Source organism: Pogona vitticeps, chromosome 5 (assembly GCF_051106095.1).
Source record: "Pogona vitticeps strain Pit_001003342236 chromosome 5, PviZW2.1, whole genome shotgun sequence".
Classification (NCBI taxonomy): Eukaryota; Metazoa; Chordata; class Lepidosauria; order Squamata; family Agamidae; genus Pogona; species Pogona vitticeps.
The window spans coordinates 166,620,026-166,643,610 of record NC_135787.1 but is presented as its reverse complement, the minus strand read 5'-3'; the positions used below and the strand labels follow the sequence as shown (position 1 = coordinate 166,643,610).

The following is a 23,585-nucleotide window of genomic DNA, read 5'->3' as shown; positions in this document are numbered from 1 at the left end:
AGGCCCTGTCCAGCTTTGTCTCACTTCATCCATTAGCTTGTTCACTTGGGAATAAGCCCCATTGAATACAGTGAGACTTATAGCTGATTAGATATGCTTAAGACTTCAGTGATATGCATGGGACTGCACTGTTACTTTCTGGTTCAGTGAAAGTGTGTACCTCCAACGTTAGTGGGGATGTGAACTTTTTAGTTCAGTTTTTAGACTGAACTTTGGTGGAGCTATCCAAGGTGCTCAACACTATTCTTCGATTACGTTCAGCACTGTCAATAGCTCATCTTCAAAGTTTGGACTAAACCCCTGAGTGTTTTCGGTGTCCCACTGACACCTGAGCCGCTAACATCAATTGCCTGGATTCTCCCTTCTCTTCCCATGAAAGAACACCCCCACCAGTAATATTGACCTTAATCATACTTGTTGTGGCTATTACTTTGTAAAATCACCAAACATTTACTAAACTCTGTAGAGATATTCAAGGACAAGGCAGTTTCTGTCTGCAGGCTCAGAAGCTAATAGATGATACAAAGAGAAAAGAGAATGGGGGAGGAACAAACATTGGATCAGCAGCTGCTTCCCTGAGTGAAAAGGGAGGCAGCCCAATCTCTCAATTTTCAGAGATACTCTTCCTGGAAGACAAGCAGCATTGATTTTCTGTGGTCCTTGTTTGTGTGGCCAATGGAGGAATTATACTGTGTTACCCATCATTTCCACAGTCCCAAAATGAGAACTAGGAATGACGTTTATTTTACAAGGCTTCTTAAATTATTTCACCGAAAATGGCCCAATCTCTAATTGATTCTGGAAAAGATTCAAAATGCCCACTGCAGTTTCACACTACCTCTGTATACAAACACAAACTCTCCCTTTCCCTTTCCCTTTCTCTCTCTCTCTCTCTCTCTGCACACTTCCATTTCCTTACCTTCTATTCTGGATAGTCCATTGTCCCTGAGTACATGGGAGGTCATACTTCTGTCTTCTGAGAGTGTAGGCATCAAACCAGAGGACCACACCATATTCCAGAGATGGGACCTGTTGAGATGGAATGCTTTTGTCTAACCTGACCAGTGCATTGGTCTCATGATCATGAATAGAGGCTTCAGCCATGGATTTAAAATGCAGACATGAAAGCAATGGAGCCGAGCTGCAGAAGGAGGAAGGCGGTTCTGAGAAGAGCATATGTAGTATGCACCCTCAAGGAGGAAATCAGATATGGGTCTTTGAGAGAAAAGGACATGTGCAAAACAAGGGAATTAAGGTAAATTTGGATTTTGTCCTAGTTCAGATCATGAACCACTTGTTCACCTTAGGACAACAGCTGTCAGGCTAAACTACTTCACAGGGCTGTTGTGAGTGGCAAGGGTGTAGGGGCAAGCAGACAGTCATAAGCAAGGACAGTGCTCCTAGGAGAAAAGGTAAGGTGTAAATATGAAGATAAAGACTGGAAAGAAATTCCTAATGTATATTGCTCACACTTGAGTTTATTAGTTTTATTAGGTTTCTTTCTTACAATTATATTTCACTTTTCCTCCAAGGAGCTCAAGAAGGCATATATGGCTTTACATTTCTCCACTTGATCTTCACAACAACTCTGTGCAATAAGCTGAGCAAAGAAATAATTACTGGTCTAAAGTCATCCCACAATTGTCATGGCTCAGTCAGAATTAGAACCTAGATCTTCCAACTCCTAATCTGGCCTCCAAACTACTATAGCACACTGGCTTCTCATGCTGCCTTTTCTTGGTACAGAAACAAATTTTATGCTGTTACTGCTTATTGCAGGCTGCTCAGTTTCACCGAGGAAAAGTAAGGAAGATCTCACCATCATGTGCCAGGTGCACTGTGTATTGGGTGCATAGTAACTGGGGTAGTATGGAGTCTTGATGTTGCCTTGCAGCTCCCAACTTCTCTTCAGGGTCAGATTCATTTGGCAGGCTGAAAAAGATGGAAATATTCTCTCACCATCTGAACTACACATCACACATTTGTATTCTTTCTTTCTTTCTTTCTTTCTTTCTTTCTTTCTTTCTTTCTTTCTTTCTTTCTTTCTTTCTTTCTTTCTTTCTTTCTTTCTTTCTTTCTTTCTTTCTTTCTTTCTTTCTTTCTTTCAACAATTCAGAATGAGGGGCTTCTCCTGCGGATCACATAAAATTCAGGAGTGAGACTCTTAGGCAAGACACCCTACAAACTGTCTCAGTGAAGGGCTCTTGTAAGTCTTCGTTGGATGCTTGCTGTTCACTTTTACCAGCAATTCTGCACCAAGTAGCTTTCCCACGTATGCCTCCACATCAAAATCAAGGGGCAGCTCTGCAGTAGATCTCAGACTGATGTATTTTTAAACTGCCCACAAGCAATCTTCTCCATTTCTGTGCCTTCACGTGGTGTTGGACTACAATCTCTGTCATATCCAGCCAACACTGTAATGGTTGAGGGTGATGAGCACTGTTGTCCTGCAACCTCTAGGGAGGCAAATTCATATGTCATATAGGTCAGTGTCTAAATCCTGACATGCCATCCAACAAATTAGAGGGGATGCTGCTGACAAAGGTTCAGCCTCTGGTGTTTTCAGGTAGGGCTGAGAAAAGACTTCCCTCTGAAATTTCAGAGAACCATTCCCACTCATGGAGATCAGCAGGGGGAAACCACTGGCCAATGAACCAGATGGGGCCTAACAGGATTGCCTGTATGGGCTGCCATGCCTCAACTGTGGGCCATGTAGTACAGAAGCGAAATGGCATACATGTCTGTGAGAATGAATGAGCACGTAAGAGAATTTTGTCCCTGCCTACCTGAGCTGGTACCATCAATATCAGAATGGGCCTATGTGAAGTATATTTGTCCAACAGACTGTACTCTGCATGCAGGGAAAGGGAGATGCTTCTTCACACCTGCCCCAGGCTATACTTAGATATGTAAGCCAATGGTTTGACTTGTAAGGAAGTTTCTCATCTGCTGTGGGTTGCACCTACTTCTTTGTGCCATATTCCCATTCTGTCTAGCTTTGTTTTTTTAAAGTCACTCGTCTTCTGTTGATCATAATCTACCATGGATAATCTCCCGTGACACGACTCCCTGTCCCCAGTGGTAGCATTAATGTCAGGTAACAAATGGACTTCTCTATCTTTGGATGATGCTTGCTGTCTGGACATCAGTGATAGCAATAATTTACTGTCCGGACATCAGTGAATTCCAGTGCCAATTTATTGTGTAATGTTTTTGGAGTGCTATGTGACAGCTGTTCCACTGCATCTCAGATACTGCCAGGATAAATGATAAAATAGACACAGTGATGGATAGTGAAGGAAGCTAATGTTTTAACAAAGAGTTTCTGTGCTCTCCCTAAGTCTCCTTCTCATCCCAGAAACCTTCTGGCATCCTTGCTCACCTTCAAAGGGCACGGCCTGGACAGAGAGTATGAAAGGATCATAGTAACTGTACATCCCCTTCTTCCACACCACCGACATGACAGGACCAGAAGACAGGACTTCTACCACAGGCTCCTGACGGCTGCAGCCATATAGCCTAGGGGAGAACATGGAAACAGAGGAGATGGGTGTATTAACAAGATGGAATAATGAAAAGGAAAAATGAAGGTGGGAGACAAGATGGCATCCCTGCCCTCCCCCCCCCCCCAGCAATCTTGTGCTAGAGCACAAGGTGAATGTTTCCTCAAAACTGAGAGCGAGATAGGAACTTCCACCAGGCTTGAAGACAGCAGGATAGTATGGGGGATCTGTATGGCATAAACACGTGTGTTCTCCAGTAGAAAGCATTGGTTAGAGGACCTGGGATGCACATGCAGGAGATTCCTGCTGCAACATCTTAAAACATGTCACAGAAGTTATTTCAGTCTACCTAACGATAGTTCCAGCCCTGCAAGTTTTGCTGGTCACTGCAGTAACCTATTCATAAACTAATGCTAACTGCTGGACAGTTTGAGCGTAACTTGCACTCTAGTTACACATGGGAAATGGGGGAGAAAGAATTCAGGATTGCAATTCCCCCTGCCTTTCATAATACTATGAGATCAAGGTCACCTACGAAGTGATGAGTTGTTTCTCCAGTGGCCCAGCCACATCATACATGGCCAGTCGATCCCTGCATTCTGGGAGGGTCCATTCCAGGCGCAGCTTGATCATATGACCTCTGGGCCCATGGAGATGCCAGAGACAGCTGGAAGCTAAGTAGTCTGGGCCCTTCAGTTTTAGGACTGAATCTTCCCTGATGTAACTGTATCGGTAGCAGCCTAAACAGGGAAGAAAAAGAGAGTTCCACTCAACTTAGGATCAGATCACAGTTTAAGAAGGCAAATCTGTATTTCGTCCTCTTACAACATTATCCCTACAAGCACACAAATCTTTGAGTGCTACTTGCCTGGGGCATCAGACATGCAAAACATGGTATGTTATCTCCCAAGTTCTCAATTACAAAGCAAAAGTAGCCTTTGGCATCTTTAAACTCTCTCTGGTGTTTTTCTCCACACTGCCTTTCTTTATCATGGATGGGCCAAAGAAGCAAGCAGTTGTCAGACAAAAACATCCACCCACAATGAAGTATAATTATAAAAATGCAATTGCCAGCTATAAAAATGACATAGAATGCTAAAAAGAGCTTTCATCTCACTTTAGGATATCATATTAATTTTTGAGATTTTTACAAGTCGCCACAATTCCCTCTTCACAACAACAACAAAAAAATATAGTGGGGGAAATGAACAGCCTACCCAATGTGGACTTCAGCACTATTATGTCTTTCACACTGGATTCTGTCAGGAAAAAAAGTACACAAAAAAGGCAAACACATGAGATGGTGCAGAACAAGACAAAAGCAACAGCAACCTAAACAAAGGAAAAGAGATGAAAGAAAAAGGCTGTCAATATCTGCTTCCTTTGTTATTTCTGAACATCTAGCTTCAGATGCAATGCAATCTATAATTTAGAGCAGCATGGAATGTATGACCCTATAGATGTTGATGGACTGCAACTACTGTTATCTTTGATCCTTGACTATGCTGACTAGGGCTGATGGGTGTTGTAGTCCAATAACATTTGGAAAGGCACATACAAATGCCATCCTAGGTTTCTTGCGACACAAGGGAATCTGCTTGAATGCTCCCCCTTCAAAATATTTAACAAGCAGTATCTGGTTTTTCATTGGAACAAGCAGATCAGAAACCACTCTTTGAGCTAGGCTTGTTTCAAGGAATCGTAGCTTAAAAAGCAACCATAGTTTGGCAAATAAATGTTATCTTAAACCCAGAACTAGATGTTTCTGAGCATTTTCTCCTGGGAGAAAGGGTGGTGGTGAACATGTGAACTACACAATCCTGTTACAACTCTCATGAAGTTTGATGGAACTTTTGTATCGCTACACAATTATGGCAGCGTGATATCACTTTAAGTGTCATGGCTGTACTCTAGGGCAGGGGTCTCCAACCACTGGTCTGCGTGCCCCCACCCACCCGCAAGTGCGCCATGCCCACCCATGAGTGTAAGGGGTGCCCCCGCCTCCTAACCGGTCCAGGGTTCCAAAAAGGTTGGGGACCACTGCTCTAAGGTAGTGGCTCCCAACCTTAGGTAACCCAGGGATACTTGGACTGGAATTCCAAGACTCTTTCACCACCAGCTGTGTTGGATGGAGTTTCTGGGAGTTGCAGTCCAAAAACACCTGGGTTACCCAAGATTGGGAACCATTGCTCTAAGGTATCCTGTAGTTTGGTGAGATTTTTAGAGCTGTTTGCTAAAGAGCTACGGTTCACTCTTCCGGCCTACATCAGAGAAATCTATACTACACCTAAGGTGTGTAGTATAGATCTCTATATCATGGCAATTAAAAGTGATATCAAACTTGTAGGATAACTGTGTAAGATAAACCCCATTTAACATTTCTCCAGTGTACGGCTTATGTGCTCCTCCTACACATAGGCCAGTATCCTATAACTAGTCTCAACTAGAAATGACCCATTAACTTAGTGGGATTTACATAAGTGTTGACTTACCATTCAACAATTGATTCAATGGGTCAACTCTCTAGCTGAGATGAAGAATAAGATGCTGGTTCTAGTGATGCTGGCGCTGATCATGGACATTCCATATTGTCATCATAGCTTCTAGGAAGTAACAGACTTTTCTCTACAACATGTTCTAACCATGGGTTTGTGTGATTGGTTTTTTATCATATCTCATGGAAGGAAGCATGCGTGTCAATGCTGGGCATGATGAAACACTCTTTGTTCTAAACCTACTGTCAGAAGACTTCCTTGCATGACCTAGAGTAATAAAACTACCCAGCACTGGCAGAGACAATGAGCCACCAGGGACTCTGGTTTCTTTTGCTTCCTTCTATTGCCTCCTGTTTTGTTGTTTTCTCAGTCCTTAGCTGTAACCCTCATGGCAACTTGGGAGGCAGCAGCAGGATGGATCTGCTAACAAACATATATCATTCTAGGCCCATCTCTGTTACAATACAACCTATTTTGGGGTAGCTGGGTCTTGAATGAGGTATCTAGACCCTGGCAGAAAGAAAAATGGCTAGCTGACTATGACCATCATCATTATTACATTACTAGCATGATGGTATGGCTCAACACAGCTACTTTTTTTAAAAAAAAAACTATCTGAGGTGGAAGTACTGGCTACAGGGACTATCATGAATCATGACGTTTTGAGTTTGAACATTTACAATGATGTGCATTCCTTCTGCTGTTAAGAGACCCCAGATGCTCAGAACTGGTTACAAAATGTAAAGCACACAGCAAAAAAGGGTTAAAAACAGAAACATAATGGGAAAATAATCATATAAACAATAACAAAAATAGGCACATTAAATTATCAAGCAGGAAGAGCACAACACAGTAGATTCACAGACTAAAATTATATATTAAAGAGCAAGTAAAAATGAGAAAAGTCTAAACATGGCACCCTGGAATGAACACTGCAGTTTGGCCCTTTCCTTAACTTTGCCGCAGACGGCTTCTCCTCAGCCCCCACCTTTCTCTTCTATGATTTCCAACAATTGCCTCAGCTATTTCCTCATCCTCACCCCCACCTCCATATCTCTCTTCTAATATCCTGGCACTCTTAATCAGACACACCCCTCTTTTATCCTTTCCTTCTCAATTTAATTTGCAATAAAGTGCTTTCTTCATAGAAAACAAAACATTTGGGATATATCTCACCAGGAACATTCAGCACTGCTACCTTTTATTTATTTATTTGATTTATTTGATTTATACCCCACCCATCAGGTCTATACGGCCACTCTAGGCAGCTTACAACATAACATAAAACATTAAAACCAAGAATACTACATGAAACATCCAATAGGAAATTACAATACAAAATAAAGACGAAATAAATAAAAAGAGTCAGAATTCTGTATTGCTAAACAGGATGGGCAGGGGGAAATGTCTGTTAGAAACTGGACCCATTTCCCACTTACTTTGATTTTATTTTGCACAGCATTTTCCCATCCACCTGTATCTGGGCCGCACTACATAACTACAAAACACACACATACTTACCCTCTGAGCTACAGTGTAAACTAGAGAGAATCAGGGTGATGCGCATCCCTGAAGCAGAAAGATGAGCACATTCTGTGGGACTGGTCTTCCACTCCATGATCTAACATGGGCCACACTGCATAGAGTTGCCAGGTCGTAGGGTACTGGCTGAAGTAATAGAGAATTGCTATGCTCCTTCACGTTGAGTAGCTCACAGAGTAGCTCTGCTAAATGTAGTAGATCAGCAAGACATGGGACTTCCAAACCATGAGCACTAGTAGAGATTAAACCCCTCTGTGTTTACCCATAATATAAGGAACGGATAGTCAAAGAGATGAGCCTTTACACAAGGTACCTACAGTACAAAATCTAATGCCCCACTCAAACATCATCACCAGAAATAAGGTGGCTGTGTAGGGGGGTGGGGTAGAAGTCTAATAAAAATAAAATAAAATAAAATAAAATAAAATAAAATAAAATAAATAAATAAATAAATAAATAAATAAATAAATAAATAAATAAATAAATAAATAAATAAATAAGATCTCAGGGGGAACCCTTCCCCACCTTCTAAACCCCTTCCCTGACTGAAAGCTACATCCTGCAATCAATCTGTCAGTGATCAGGAAAGCACAAATCATCCCACATCTCATTCTGAGAGAAGGATGAAAGGGCTACTTCAGAAGTAGAACTTCAGGCAAGGTCAGAATTATCCTGCCCCTGCCCCTGCCCCTGCCCCTCCCCCCACTTGCAGTGGCTTTTAAATTATTCCCATCCCTTATTAAATATCTGTTCCCATCCCTCTTCTTCTTCATTTGTGCTGCCTTATCAATAAATGTTCCCGACTGCAATGTGCTTCTTTGCCCCTGACTTTCAATCCCAATTCCTATGTCAGAACAGGAAAACAAAATCACAGAACACTGGACCTCCGTTGGTTGTATCAAGAGTCAGATTAAAAGTTTGTGAGGAAGGAATACTGAGTTATAAAGAGGAGCAGTTGCAGGGTAGGTATAATAATCTGGATCCAGGAATTTCAGATGTGTTGAAAGGGACAGTGTCCTATCAGAAACATCTTCCAGTGGCCACCATATTTACTTTCCCAGATTTTCTGGAGCAAGAAGGAAATTGCAACCATAAGTCACTCTGGGAAGTTGCCTTCAGTTTTGCCCCCTCCTGCACCAACTATAAAATTTGCTAGAACATTTTGCTCCAATTTTTCCCCATCCAGCTTTGCAAATTAAAGCAAGAGGTACCTTACACAAGATACATCAGTGATGTCATTGTGTTGCGCATTTTCTGGTTACTACAAGTGACAACTGATGATGTGGAACAATAAGAAACAGGCAACCTGCAATGTTGCACTTTTTGTGTTGCTAGTTATTACCAAGAGTGAGCAAAGAAAGTGCTGACACTTTTTGGCAGGTGCAATGTGTTTCCCATGAAAATCAGCCTAGGTCGTTTTTATTTTGCAAAAATTTGTAAGATACACACTAAAAAGTATACTTCAACAGCACTGGCATTTAAACCAGAAACTACTCTGCTTTTTAAACAGATAAGTCTGTTCCTAGTTTTTGAAATTCATACAAAATAAGGAGAGTTAATGCAGGACAAATCCCTTCAGTTAAGAAGCTCTTAAGGCATTGAAAGAATTTGCTTTCGAATGGCATAATATGAAGAATCATTCTCCCGAAGAAGCTTCCATTGGAAAAACTAAAGTATTTTCAGTTACTCGTTCCTGGTATGAAAGGCATCCTCCTACTTGTCATTTACAAGGTTTTGTATTTATTACTTACCACCCCTACTACTATCAATAATAATAAAGCACCATGTTCACTCCGTGTGGCACTAAACAGAGTACTGAGTTCAATATAGACAGCAAAGGAGAGGTAGGATCAAAAAGAAAGCCAAGCCTTCCTGCCTGATGGATGGAGAGCATGATGATGTAAGCGGCTACATAGAATAGAAGGAGGAGGCTTAGGAGGATGAAGAATTGAGACTTTCAGTCACGGAACAGTAATTGTGTAGGCTTAAGGGGGGGGGGCATAAGCGGACAGATGACTGGCCAGTGCTTGATTCCAAATCCATGCCAACTTATGCTGATCAAGGAAAGAGATGAGGGAAAGGACATAACCTGCTTTGCTTCTCCAGTGATCTTTTAAAAATCTCACCTGTTGGTTCTAAAGGAAGGAGGGTAATTAATTTCACCAGTTCCAAGGACGAAGAATGGTCTTAAGCCTTCTCCACTCAGTGGAAAGACCTTAAACTAGAAGAATCGAGTCCAATTCCATTTAGCCCCTGCTCTATCCCAGATCACTCTGCTTGGGGAGCTCCTGTCAACTGGAATACCGTCTGTAGTACAGTTGTATCCACATGAAGGTCTTCCCTCTGCCATCATCCTAAACATTTTCAAATGGTGGTCCAAGAAAATAATGAAACTGCTGGTCTGAATCTTGTCACTGCCATGAATTCACTGTGTGGTCTTAAACAATACGATACTGCTGACTTTTATCCAGAGTTGTTTTAAGGATTACAGGAAGATAATGCACGATAAATGCTTTGAAAGTACAACATAGAAGCTACTACTATTATTATCCTACTATACTTAGTGATATTTGCAAAGATCAGTGAGCAGCTTTCGGTCCAGGATGTAGTTCTTCCCTTTGTGATTCACTGCAGAGCATCAACCCACTCCCATCTACTGAGATTTGGCAGCAGTGCTGGAAGTGTTCTTAAAACAAGTATTTCCTGCATGATTTAATGGATTTTGTTGGCACATTACAAAAATTCATTTAAAGCAATACTTATCTCCTTTCTGAACTGCTTTCTCCAGTTTGCTGCCGAATTTTGTCATATGACTGGGGGGAGGGGTCTTGGGGACACATCCCCAAAATAATCCTGAGGCCACATATGACCATGGCTTGCATGTTGCCCACCTATGCCATATGTCAATGTTTCCCAACCTTGAGTAACCCAGGTGTTCATTCGTTCGTTCGTTCGTTCGTTCGTTCGTTCCTTCGTTCCTTCGTTCTTCCTTCCTTCCTCCTTCCTTCCTTCCTTCAGTCATCCAGTCATTTGATTTCTATCCTGTCCATCTAGACCAAAGGTCTACTCTGGGCAATTTATAAATTTAAAAACAATAAAACCAATAAGCATATATTATAAACCCAAAATGGCAAAAGTATAAGAAATTAAGATACGGCAGGAGGGAAAGCCTGCCCAAATAGCCAGGTTTTAAGTTTGTTCCTGAAAACACCCAGAGCGGGAGCCAGGCGGATTTCTACTGGCAAGTTGTTCCAAAGGCGAGGGGCCACTGCTGAGAAGGCCCGGTTCCTCGTTCTTTCCTTACAGACCTCCCTCAGCGTTAGGCCCCTCAACCGCCCAGCCCGACTGGAATGAGTGACTCTGGCAGAACTGGGTGGGAAAAGGCGCTCTGCCAGATATCAAGGTCTTAAACTGTTTAGGGCTTTATATGTAATCATAAGAACTTTGAAACCAATGCGGAAATGAATGGGCAGCCAATGCAAGGTGGCCAGAGTGGGGGAAATATTGTGGTACCTTTTCATCCCAGTAAGAAGTCTGGCTGCCGCATTCTGTGCCATCTGAAGTTTCCACATCATTCTCAAAGGTAGCCCCACATAGAGCACATTACAGTAGTCTAATCTTGAGACTACAAGTGTATGGACTAAGGACTGCAACTTTCTTGGACTGCAACTCCTAGAAATCCTGGCTAGCACAGTGGGGAAATACTTCTGGGAAGTCCAGTCTAACAACACCTGAGTTACCCCAAGGTTGGGAACCACGGCCATAAGCGAATGTAAATATCACTGCACACACACTGTAATACTTTGTATTGCCCATAGGCAGTTCAAGACTTATTCTCCATTCTGACACTTGACTATTGCAATAGGCTGTATCTGACACTGACCATGAAGATTGTGCAGGCGTTTCAGCTAACACAATCCACTGCATTCACACTGGGATCTGACTGTGTAGCCAGCCATGACAGAACATAATTTTCACCACTTAGATATGTCTAAATATGTCTTTCTGCTCTTTGCTAATTTTGATTTACTTAGATTTTAACACAGACATACAAAATGGCTCTGAAATGGGAAATATGTAAATAAGAGATAATGAGTAATGGCAGGTTATTAGTCCAGAGAGACATTGGCCAGCATATACTTTTGGTCTCAGTGTTTCCTTCAACAATGAGAACAAGAGGGTGAAAGAGCAAAATGGGACATCAACACTGATTCAGTGACAATAGCAAAAAAGGAAGAATCAGATTAAATATAAAAAGAGCTAATGAAGCTAGTTGTAAAGGGCACAATGAACCAAAATATTACTTTTGGATGCTAATAATAAATGTCAAAACATTGGGGAATAACACAAACATATCATTAGCACTTTACAAATGTCCCCCTGGCTTACTAGCTGTCTATTATTTATGGCTGCTCTTCTTCCTCACTCTCTTTGAGTTGTCTGGTATGCAAAGGGCTCAAGAGGGAGGCCAGATCCCCTCTCCTTTATGCATGCTGCAGGGAAGTTAGGAAATAACCTTCCATTCTGCTGCTTGGAAAGGACTTCTACCCATCTGAAAACAGCAGTGGAAATATGGCTGGCAGGACAGGGATCTATACAGCACCCTGTGTCCTGTTCACACTTGCTTGTTTGCATATGCCTGTATATATTACCTGTGTATAAGGAAAAAATGCTGGGAATTTTCCCATAAAAATCTCAGCTCTTGCATGGAATCACAGAATTACACTTCTTAGGGTGCTCTGGAAATAAAGAAAGGGCCCTTTGCTAGTTTAAGTCAGTAATGCCGATACACTGCAGAACTGGATGAGGGTACTGTCTCTCCAAACTGGGGACAAGAATACAATGGGCTTAGCTAGTGAAGCATTTCCAGGAAGGCTGTGAGAAGAGAAATGCAAAACTTCAGAAACAAAGGTCAAGGCTATACATTACAAAAAAGAAGGAATTCTTCTTTGAAGAAGGAATTCCTTAACTATAGAGAGTAAATAATTGTCACAACAGGAGCTTTTCTTAAACCTCATTATACCTTGTGAACTAGCTTATTGTGTTTTGACTCATCTGCCAGAGCTAAGCACAGCTTTGCTTGCAAAGCTGCTTTCTCTAACCATCACACATCAAGGCCTAAACAGTAAATTATATCAACGTCATCAACAAGCTATCTGCAAGTAGATGCTGAAAGAGACCGAGAAATAGCAGTGAGTGCTAATTTGGTTGTTTCAGCATGGCATTTTTCTAAAGAACAGATGGTCTAATTCAGGGTGGAGGAGAGAACTAATTCCTGCAGTCTGAGTCATCTCATTTTGGGACAAGCTTCTTGGGTGGATTGCTCTTCATGGCAGAAAAAAGCCAAAAACCACTCAACACCCTGTTCTTCACAGGCAATGATCTGTGCTTGACAAGAACACTCTGCATGTTCTCCGCCAGAGGGGGAAAAAAAATCAAAAGTGAAAGTAGTTTGATAGCTTTTCATCATCCAGTCTGGATCTAAACCCTCTTTGTCCTGCAACAGGTGAGATGGTTGGTTTCAGAGGTTAATAGTGCTGTTCATCTGTTTTGTACGTCAATGTGTATGTTTTGATCCTTGCAGGATAAGGAGTGAGGTTGGTGATACCAGCTCAGCCCATGAAGAGAACACCTCTCTTATATAAGGATTCAAATATATAGTAAATCTTATGCAAATGTCCCTGGGGCATATCCAAAATATCCAGACAATTAGCTGTTGAAATAAACAAGGAGTATATACCTATAGTATTTTTCCAACTGAAGTCAATAGAATATTGACATTTTATTTTTGTTTGTATCATGTCCTGTCTATATATGCATTTTACAGCACATGCAATCCAGCATCTTTCAGTGGTTGAAATCTTGTTGCTGTCGTAGTGTAGCATATTGCACTACAGCAGACCCATTGAATGATTGGGGATTTGGTAAATCAGCCCCATAGGTTCTATTGATTCAAAAGGACCTGCCCCAGCTGTTGGTTACTACACTAAAGTAAGTCTATTTAAATCAGAGTATGCCTATTTAAATCAGAACTTACAGAGAAGTTGAATTCCTACTGATTCAATGGGTCTACATTAGTGTGATTGACTATGCTGAGCAAGAAGATCTCACTTACTGGCTGCTTTGTTACTACTATTTAAGTTTAATTAAAACCAGACCTTTTTGAGGGTGGTTTTTCTATGGATGGATAATAACTTATCAGAAGTCATTTCTATATAAGATGGAAGGAAAAGTAATTGAATCTTATTTGTTGTCAGCAAGTAGCCATGTTTCCGATTCTTTTGCTTTTTCCTGCTTACACACACCCATTGGTTCTAAACAATGATGTTTATCTTCTCCATCATGTTTATCCTAATACCAGTTTTTAGTATGCATAGGCATCATCAGCCCTTTCTTCAACACAGAGTGCATATACGTGGTCAGTACTTACCCAGCAGAATCAAAGATTTGGGGTCAATCTTGTATTCTGTCTGATAGGAGCGGTGACCTGTCTTATTGACGTTGGCCAGAAGCTCTTTATACAGGGTAGCTTTTACTTTCTCCACAGTTATCTCCTTGTCATGGCTTGCTGGGATTCGAAGGGCAAACCAGAAGAAGCAGGTCAACGATCCTTCCCTGACATGAAGATAATAACTATATTTACCATGTTTCCTCCATGTGTATTTATGTGTCAAGCCATTGTTATTAGTGTTAGCCCTGACATGATGATGATAATAACAATATTTATCACTTCTCTGTTTTAATTTACATGTCATGCCATGGCTATTGGAGTTAGCCAAATAATTTCCAATAATAAGGCATAATAACCTAGCATCATGGCCAAACTACATCTAGGAAATGTATGGAGGATTCATCTGCCTTTTAAGACAAGCGCCACCACAAGCATCTAAGTCTGATGGGGTGTACAGATTTCAAACTTGAAGATTCTATTTTGTTTGTTTATTAAAACACTGAGATCCACCAACCAGAGGACAAAATACAAAACAGCAAGCTAAATATAGGTGGAGGCAGCTGCAAATGGTGACTGGATGGGTTCTCAGTTACCTCCAGCACCTTGAGAACAACTCATTAGAATAACGCATATAAACATGCAACTATATCTCGGTTACTATAAAGTAGAAATTCTGTGCAAAACTCTCAAATTTGCTAACAAGGTTCACAAAGTCTGAGTCAAAAGCAACCCAATAACATCCCCATTTTAAAGGTAAGAAAACATGAGGCCGAGAGATAAGGAATTATTTTAAAAAAGTAAAAATTTGTTCGTTAATTGGGAGTTAGAAACCCTTGTAGACCTATTTCAGTAACTCATAGATCTGTTAGAGTTGTAGATTCCAACCTTGGGTCCTCTTATTTTCTTAGACCACAACTCCCAGAGATCCTGGCCAATGCAGTTAGTAGTGAAGGCTTCTGGGAGTTTTAGTCCAAGAACATCTGGTGACCCAAGGTTGAGGATCATGGTACTAGAAGATCTCAATCCATTTTTTGTCCAGCCTTCCTTAAACTCATCATATGTGGCAGGCTACAATCCAAACCAAGAAGATGCTGATAGCGATGCAAATGTGGACCAATATATACATGAGACATGGGATGGCTGGTCTGATATTGTGGCTGAAATCCTGTTCAAGTTGGCATAATCTGCAAGTCTGCTGGGCAGCCAGCACTGAACCATGCAGTTCATATAAGATCAGGTTGATATCTTTTGTCTGGCCACTAAACATCACTTTTTAGTGGTCCAATAAAAGAAGGGAATGGTAAACCACTTCTGAGTAAAGTGGTGCCTCACTTAATGAGCGCTCCGTTTAGCGACGAAACCGCATAGTGACAAAGATTTTGCGATCGCAAAGCAATTGCATTGCAATGTTTTAAATGGGTTTTTTTTGCTTTGCGATGATCGGTTCCCTGTTTCGCTTACCGATCATTGCAAAGCGATGATTTTTAACAGCTGATCGGCGGTTCCAAAATGACCCCCCGGGTAAAAAAAATGGCCACTCACTGTGTTTAGGGACGGATTCCTCGCTTAAGAGGCAGCGAAAATGGCTGCCATATGGAGGATTTTCACTTTAAGGTGAGTTTTAAGCCCATAGGAACGCATTAAATAGGTTTTAATGTGTTTCTATGGGCTTTTTAAAATTGCATAGCGACGAAATCGCTTAGCAGCAATTTTTGCTGCATGGATTAACGTCGCTATGCGAGGCACCACTGTATTCTGTACCTGGAAAACCCCAAAGAAGGTTGCCATAAGTCCAAATAGACTTGATGGCACATGATTATCAGTATTAATAAAATGTATCACCTAATCTTACATTTGTGTAAGTTTGAGGACCACACAACCTTTTCCCAATTCTTTCTGGACCATGTAGTTCATGTCACAGTTGATTTCATAGTTCACAACTGTTTGGCTCACAGTTGCACAACTGTTTGTGCAGTTGACTTCAGGACTGTTGTATGACACAACTGGTTAAGTGTTTCATGGATATTGTTTCACTCACCCAAAGGCATAGACAGTACTGGAGTTGTAGTAAGGAGCCAGATCAGTGGCATGAATAAGTTCTTTCAGCTGTGAAGAAAACATGTTCAAATAATAACATGGAACTGGCATCTTCACAAAGAAATACTCTCCTCTCTCTTCTATAATACAACTTACATCCCATTTAATGATGAATAATCTGGTTCTGATGAGAATTGCCATGCCATTTTTATTGCCTCTGCTCCTGAGAGTCTTTAGTAAGAAAATCTTTCCTTGTTTGGGAAATTTAAAATGAGGCAGTGTGTATGTGGCATCACATTCTTAACTTCTGCAGGGACATCACAATTGGAAATAATTTGTGTTAACTATAGTTTCTTGCTTAAGTCATGAATTGCACAGCATAGAACCAAACAAACCATGGATTGTATTTTCAATTTCTGGTTTGTTTCATTCCCATCCATTTCAACTACTATTGTCTAGTGTGAGACACTTGGAAACAAACCACAAACAAACCACAATTATAGGTTTTGACATCACGACAAATTATTGTTTAAACAAACCACAGTTTGTTTTCTACAGCAAACAGTGGGTTCAGACTATGATTTGCTGATTAACAAAACATGATTTTCTGGGAGAGAAGAGGTCACACAATAAGCTAGATTTCAATACTCCTCAACACAGAATGGCATGCAGAATTTGTCTCCATCTCCCCCATGGTGCAAAAGGCAGTGGGAGGGGGGCTAATATGAAAGCCAGTGACTTGAATACCTGTTCCCACTAAGCTGTCTAATACCCTCTAGTACTCATGAAGCTTTGCCCCACCATCTTCTGTGCCTTTGCTATCTCTGTCCAGAATGCTCTGGATTCCATCCGCTCATGATCCAGAGAATACTGCTGATTGAGGATCCGTAGGCTGCCAGAGTAGAAGTGCAGAGGACTTGACTCCAGATGACGTGGTCTGTAGTCTACAACAAGGAGATAGCTTGATTAGTTCTATATCTCAATAAAGGTATTGCTAAGATTATATAAGCTTAAAACAGGCTTAAGCTTTAAATTTTCTATTCAGCCATTCAATCTGTTTGCCTACCTATGTATCTAAGCACCTTAGAACTACAATCAAGGCAGGAAATTTAGACAGCTTGGTACAACTGGGAGAATGAGCGCTGGTTTCCTGCTTAGAGGGAGTTAGTTCCTCTCTACTGTGTTTTAAGTCCACCAGTATTCCTTTTCTTTTCTTTTAAATGGATGTTAGTTCCTCTGGAAGTCAGCCCTTTCCTAATTAAGCATAATATTAAAAATCATAAAAAGAAATCGGAACATGTAATCTCATGCAACCATTTGAAATGCAACATTCTGTTCTACCATCTCAAGCCTCTGCCATTTTACTTCCCCCCAAAAATCTCATGCATATGAAGAAAAGACCTTCATTCTTAATAATTATACAATACTTGGCTTGCCATACAGTTAGGATGGCCATGTGTCAGGCTGTACAAGTCGCACTACTCTGCTATGAAACGGGTCTTCCTCCTCCTTTGTCCAATTCATGTCTGGCTTAAAGGTATATGGAAGGAAGAAGGAACAGCCTCCAGGGCCTTGAAGTCACCCATCAACAGTGAGCCCCTGGACAGCAGATTGCACAACCACACACAGGTCCCTGTACCATGGTCTGCGCTGGGTTGTCCTGTATTCTGAGTCATATTATAGTAATTGATAAATCTGTATCTCAGCATATACAAATTGATGCCCTCTTTTTTGGTCATTAATCTCCTCTTTTTAAAAACAATAGGGTAATGACCACCAGCACCCCCTCAAACTATTTTTAATTTGGAGAATGGCTGTAGCAGTCCTTTCGTCCCTTCTCCGCTCAACCACATCAAACAAAAGTTGACTCCACTGCATCAAGAACAAGCTGGGAACGATCTTGTGAAGTGGTCCAAAGGCAGGTCCAGCACCATTGCCCAGAGATATCTTTTTGAGAAATGTTTACTGCACTCATGCATTCACAGTGCTGCATCTGCAGCAACTAGCATAAACAAGAAGACAGCAGAAGAGAGATATTATTACCTAAGAAGTACCAAATTATTGCTCCAGTTCCACCCAAGAGCACCAAGACTACCCAAAGTGGAAGGCAGCGCTGGCAGTTACGAAGCCTGGTCTTCTGTCTCTCTTGAGGCAGTTCCATGGAATCCGTCTCCTGTTCTTCTGCCTCTGTCATGGGAATCTTGCCAACCAGCAAAGCAAGGATCAGATACATTACTTGTAGCTCAGGTGGGAGGAGCCTCTTGTCCTTGGGCCTGACCTAGGGTGCAGAGGTCCCACAGCAAACCCCACTCATTCCATCAGCGTCTCCCCAAGCCCTGCCGCTGAGGGAACCTCACTATCTCGGATCATTTCCTCCTCCATTCAGAAAAGGAGTGATGCTGGCCATGATTTCAGCCAATGTTTGCAAATGCCAGCTACTGTATACTCCAGTTACTTGAGGTTCAGCTGATGCCTGCAAGCACTGAAATCTTGCTGTCTAATGTAGTAAATTTGAACTAGAGTATGTCCACTGGAATCAGTGGGGATTTAATGAGTCAATTCCCTTATAAGTTCCATTGATTCAATGGGCCTACTCTAGTTGCAACTTACTGTGCTGAGAAACAGGATCTCAGCCATTACCTCACCTCTCCTCCCTCTTTCTCGACTACAGAAAAAATTCTGTCCAGCACTTCAGCCAGGGACCTGATGATATCATGACTAGCGATGGGGATATTCATATTTGTAAGTGAATATGAATATCTCTGTCCCAGCTGCACCTAATGAGGGTCACACATCCCAATACCACAAAGGTCCCACTTTTCTTGTCAGTGGTATCAGAAGCTCTGCTGTCTTCCTGCTTGGGTGGCTGCTCAGCAGCCATTCGAGGAGACTTGTCCTCCCACCTCCTGTCTGGAGTGGCAAACCGAGCAGGGAGGCTGCAGAGCTCCTGACACCACTGACAGGAAGAGCGTGACTCTTGTGGTGTCGGGACACATGAGTGGACAGTCCAGACACAGGGGCTGGACCCTCATTAAGTCCAGCTGGGATGGGGATATTCACATGTGTTTGTATTTGTATTTGACCACATCCTTGACTTTCTCTGACCTGTAGAGAGGATATTTGGTTTCTTACCTAATTATGATTTCCCATTCACACTTTGTGGCACAGAGAGTAATGTGACTGAGTATATATGCTGGATATATGTCAGCATGTGACAGTCAACTAGGAAACAGCATGGTTGGTTTGTGTCAGGATCTGGCCCACATCACCCTGGCAGCTGCAGGATCAGGGCCGGCCTGACCCAGGAGTGGCCTGGTGTTTGCAGGCTCAGGCCCTGACCTGTGTAGCAGCTGCTGGGCCACTCATGAGGCTCACCTGGAAACCTGGAGGGAAAGCCTATTTAAGGCATGGTTCTCCCTGCCAGAACTTGCCTCACAACAAAAGTCTTTGGTTGTGTTGACTGCCTTGCTGATCCTGGGCTCGAGAGTCCCTGTGTTCTAGTATTCCAGCACCTGCTTTTGTTCCTGCCTTGGTCCCTGCTCTTGCCTCCTGCCTCTCAGCACCTTGTCCAGGCTCCGTGTTCTCAGCCATGCGCTTCCTGCCTCTGCTTTGTCACGACCAACCATGCAGTGAATGCCTTTGGACTTGATACTCTGTGTGGTGGATTGGGCCCTGGTGCCCCTGCACCTGGTGAAGGGCTGCCTCGGATATCTTGGACTGTTGACAGTTTGCCAGATTTGTAAACTAAATGGTGCTATCTCCAGCTGATTTATATAAAGCAAATTATTTACCTCATTCAAGTTGGAATAAACAGATGGGCTTTTCCTCTTAAGGGTCCACTGCTTCTAGTTACAGAATCAGTGTCTCATGCTATAAAGCCATCAGACTGCAATTCTCACCAGCTTTAGCCAGCAAAGCCATTGAGATGGAATGGTGAGAATATCCAAGTCCAACAGCTCTTGGAGGGACACATGATGGCAATAAGTCAATTTCAAGGTGAGGCAGGAGTGAATACTAAGTCCTTGCCTAGAGCTCCAGGAAGTTTTGAACAGAGATCTATGCAGGCACGGGGCCATGTACAACAATATGACATAGAAACCACATAAAAGAATTATCCATAATGACCTTTCTCTAGTGCTGGCCCAAGAATATTTTGCTGCTGGAAGAACAAGAGGCATCCTATGTATAAAAGTCAGCTGGACTGGCTGTTTGCTTCAACACAGGTGATAGACCAGTATCCTACAGTGTACCTGAGGATAGCAGGATAGTTTAGTGGGCACAGGACAAGCCAGGTGACATACAGTTCTGTTCTCCTCACCTCACCATCCTCCTTAGCCGTCTACCTTGTCCTATAGCTGCCTCACTTTTCCTAATATGTGAAAGCCTATGTACAATGAAAGAATGGAGGATTGAATAGATGGCTCAACAAAGGAAGTTAAATGTCAAGGATAAGGTATTCTGTGCCTTCTGCTAGTCCCCCCTCCTGTCCTTTGGCACTGAACATTAGCCATCTAAATTTGCCATCCATTTCCAAGCACACAGGTGGTTGCTTCATTTTACCTAATTATAAGCCTAGTCCTGAATAAATCTCAGGTGCCCTTCGAGTGAACATTTTGGTGTAAATAATCCTGTGAAAAAACTCAGGATATTAATTGGTTCTTTGAATTTTGAGAGTGAGGAAACAAGCCAACAAAGCAAGCAGGTCTGTATACCACAGAGCAGAATTTGGAAACATTACCCCTTTTGAACTACAGATACAAGGGACACACACACCTCAGCCAGCATTACCCAAGGACGTTGCTGCTCATAATCCTCAGTAGCTCTCTTTGTTTCTCACCCTTGAGGGTACCCACAATTCAGGCAAAAATGCACAGGGCTCTTATTCTGCCTCTCTAGTTAATATCCTGTGTTTCTTCATAGGGTTTATTTACATCAGCGTGTTCAGTTGAAGGGCACCTAAAACATACTCGGGACTGGACCTACAATTAAGTAAAGTGAAGCCATCACCTCAGTTGGCAGATGGACAACCCCCTAACCATTCCTCCTTCTGAGAGAGCCCCATGGCTGTTCTTCTCTTTTGGGGAATAAAGCTGGGTATTTGGTAAAAAGTTACCTGTCAAACTAGCCTGGTGCTTTCATGTGTGGTTACAAAATGCTGCTCTGTCAGCACAATTGAAGGGAGAGCCAACGGGTCACCTTTTGTACTCAGAATGGAAGACTGCGCCATTTTTTTTCTTGCCTTAGACAGCGAAATGTCTTTTTCTGGCTCTGATTTTCTAGTATAAGCTCCCAAACCCAAGCACCAGAAAACAGCACCCAAACCTTCACTCTTGCTAGAAAAGGGCACTTACCTTTGAAGTTTTCTGTTGCGTGGGTGACCTGGTGCGCTCTCACACAAAAGTGAAGGCACATATGTCCATATGTAAATACTGAGTGAGGTTTAATATTTACTCAGGCCCAAGGTCTTCCTGGCGGTCGGTCACCCAATCATCTCGCTTCTTCTTTTGTCCTTTTGCCCTACATGGAAAGCTTTGCTTGTCCCAAGACAAAATGAGCTGACTTTTATACATAGGATGTCTCTTGTTCTTCCAGCAGCAATCATGCTATCTTACAAAGAATTCTGTGCTGCTGAAAAGCAACGGAAGCCCCATCGATGCTTGCCAAGTAAAGAGCATTCCCTTTACTTGCTGGATGTCTCATTCCATGGGAACATCATGAGAATCCTCTGTGTCAAATGCAAAAGCTCTTATAGTAGCCTTTGAACTGATTCTGAGGAATCAGAAGGCCCAAGAAGGAAACAACTTGGAGAACAGCCTGCAAGATGCAGGGTAGAAGATGCAGTGAGAAGAGCTGATTAACAGGCCACTTGTTCCCAACCATCTCCTCCCTCTGGTCTCACCCCCCTCGAGAGGGCTGCTGGCTAGAGTTGCTCAGCAACTTTTCCCTGTCTTAGTTACACCTGTTTGTTTCAAGGGGATAAAATCAAAATCAGCCTGTATGAGGCAAAGATGAAAAATACAATCTGGTACTAAGAATGTGTGTAACTCCAAATTAAGGCTGCCAGGGTCCCTCCTCTGGAATAATTGCCCTGCATCTTTAACAGTTCTGTGGCAAACCATGTGCTGGATTCTTCAGTGGGAGCACGATCCCATCTGGAACAGGTTCCAATGCACCTCCTCCTAATTTTGGCAAATTTTGTTGCCTGCTGCAGTTCTTTCTCTCTTATCTGGAAGGTCCTTCTATCTTTCTGAAGGAAAAAGAGATGCCCTTCCCCACCACCATGAGCTGGTTACTTTTACTGACCTTGGAAGGGTGGAAGGCTGAGTCAACCTGAAACAGGCTACCTGACCCTGTCAGGATCGAACTCGGTTTGTGAGCAGAGTTTTTACTGCAGTTTTAACCACTGTGTCATGAGGTTCATTACTGGATCATTTAGATTTGTAGATGCATCTGCTTTCTTTTTGGACTCTCTTATTTTGTTGCACCCTGCACATGCTCAAGGGGTGATTCACATATTCCATCCTTTTAGTATTGTATACTCATTGTAACTAACTTAAATACTGTCTTTTAATTGTTGTGAGCTGCTTTGGGTCCTTTTTAATTAGAAAGGTGGGTTAAAATATGTTAAATAAATAAATAATAATTCACCACAGAACTGCATGGTCGGCTCATAAATAATCATGTGCTGTCAAGTTAATCCTGATTTACGGCCACCCTTTTCAGGGCTTTCTAGGTAGAGAGTACTCAGAGATGGTTTGCCATTCCTTCTTGGTTGGCACTCTTGGGACTGTGCCGCTTGCCCAAGGCCACACAGAATGGCTCTGCTCACAAAAGGCACTGAGGGGATTGGAATTCCCAATCTCTGGGTCTGCAGCCAGATACCTAAACCTCTGAGCATCCAGTCAGCTGATCAGCTCATCATCTTCAAAAGTGAAACTAATTTTGAGGGGAAATTCTTGAGCAATTCCTTGTACCAGTGGTTTGATGATTCGCCTTTTCGCGTTCAGTACAAGCCCCAAAGAGTGCGATGACTAACACAACATAAAACAAGCGAGCTGCACTGAAAAATTAAATCAACTGCATTTTGCCCTTGTTTGTGTAATTTCAGTGATTACCACTAGTGCCAGTAAATCTAACATGCTACTTCCTGCCACTGTCCAAATTTTGTGTGATGTTTTCTATGTTTTCAGATGTAAACAACTTACATATACTGTATATTTAAGCCAATTAGCTGAATTCATTTGCCAGAGCAAGGAGGATCAGTCTTCTTTAAGCAACCTTTATTGGCATAAACCAGTTAAAACATACAATCCAATAATAAATTAAAATAGTGGGGGAAGTTAGGTTAGTTTTTTTGAAGTTTGGAGAGTGAGCACTTTAGCAAGAAACTCAGCTACTGGAGTCGTAGTTTCCAGAGAAAAGTCGTGGAGGAGGAAACCTGTCAGAAGCTGGGGGGGACTAGAGAAGCCCGAGATGATTGGTCCTAGAATTCGGTCTCGGAGATCTCTAAACTTGGGGCAGTGACACAGGATATGCGAAACTGAATCGGGTTCTAAT

At 42.2% G+C, this 23,585-nt stretch overlaps 1 protein-coding gene across 3 annotated transcripts in view; it reads right to left on the bottom strand.

Moving 5' to 3' along the window:
• TMPRSS6 (transmembrane serine protease 6) overlaps positions 1-21,593 on the bottom strand; it is a 36,142-nt gene extending 14,549 nt beyond the window's left edge. The window contains exons 1-11 of one of the 3 annotated variants that reach the window (XM_073000074.2): positions 21,380-21,428; positions 20,154-20,278; positions 18,072-18,228; positions 16,830-16,972; positions 16,030-16,097; positions 13,971-14,155; positions 4,721-4,762; positions 4,039-4,243; positions 3,383-3,519; positions 1,820-1,932; positions 920-1,029 (exon numbers count right to left, since the gene is read on the bottom strand). In XM_073000074.2, coding sequence (XP_072856175.2) covers positions 920-1,029; positions 1,820-1,932; positions 3,383-3,519; positions 4,039-4,243; positions 4,721-4,762; positions 13,971-14,155; positions 16,030-16,097; positions 16,830-16,972; positions 18,072-18,222 — 1,154 coding nt within the window. In that variant the 5' untranslated portion in view covers positions 18,223-18,228; positions 20,154-20,278; positions 21,380-21,428. Of the gene's footprint in view, positions 1-919; positions 1,030-1,819; positions 1,933-3,382; positions 3,520-4,038; positions 4,244-4,720; positions 4,763-13,970; positions 14,156-16,029; positions 16,098-16,829; positions 16,973-18,071; positions 18,229-20,153; positions 20,279-21,379 lie in introns of all 3 variants that reach the window. The other 2 variants (XM_020787701.3, XM_073000075.2) reach the window with 2 other exon arrangements.
• Positions 21,594-23,585: the final 1,992 nt, after the last annotated feature.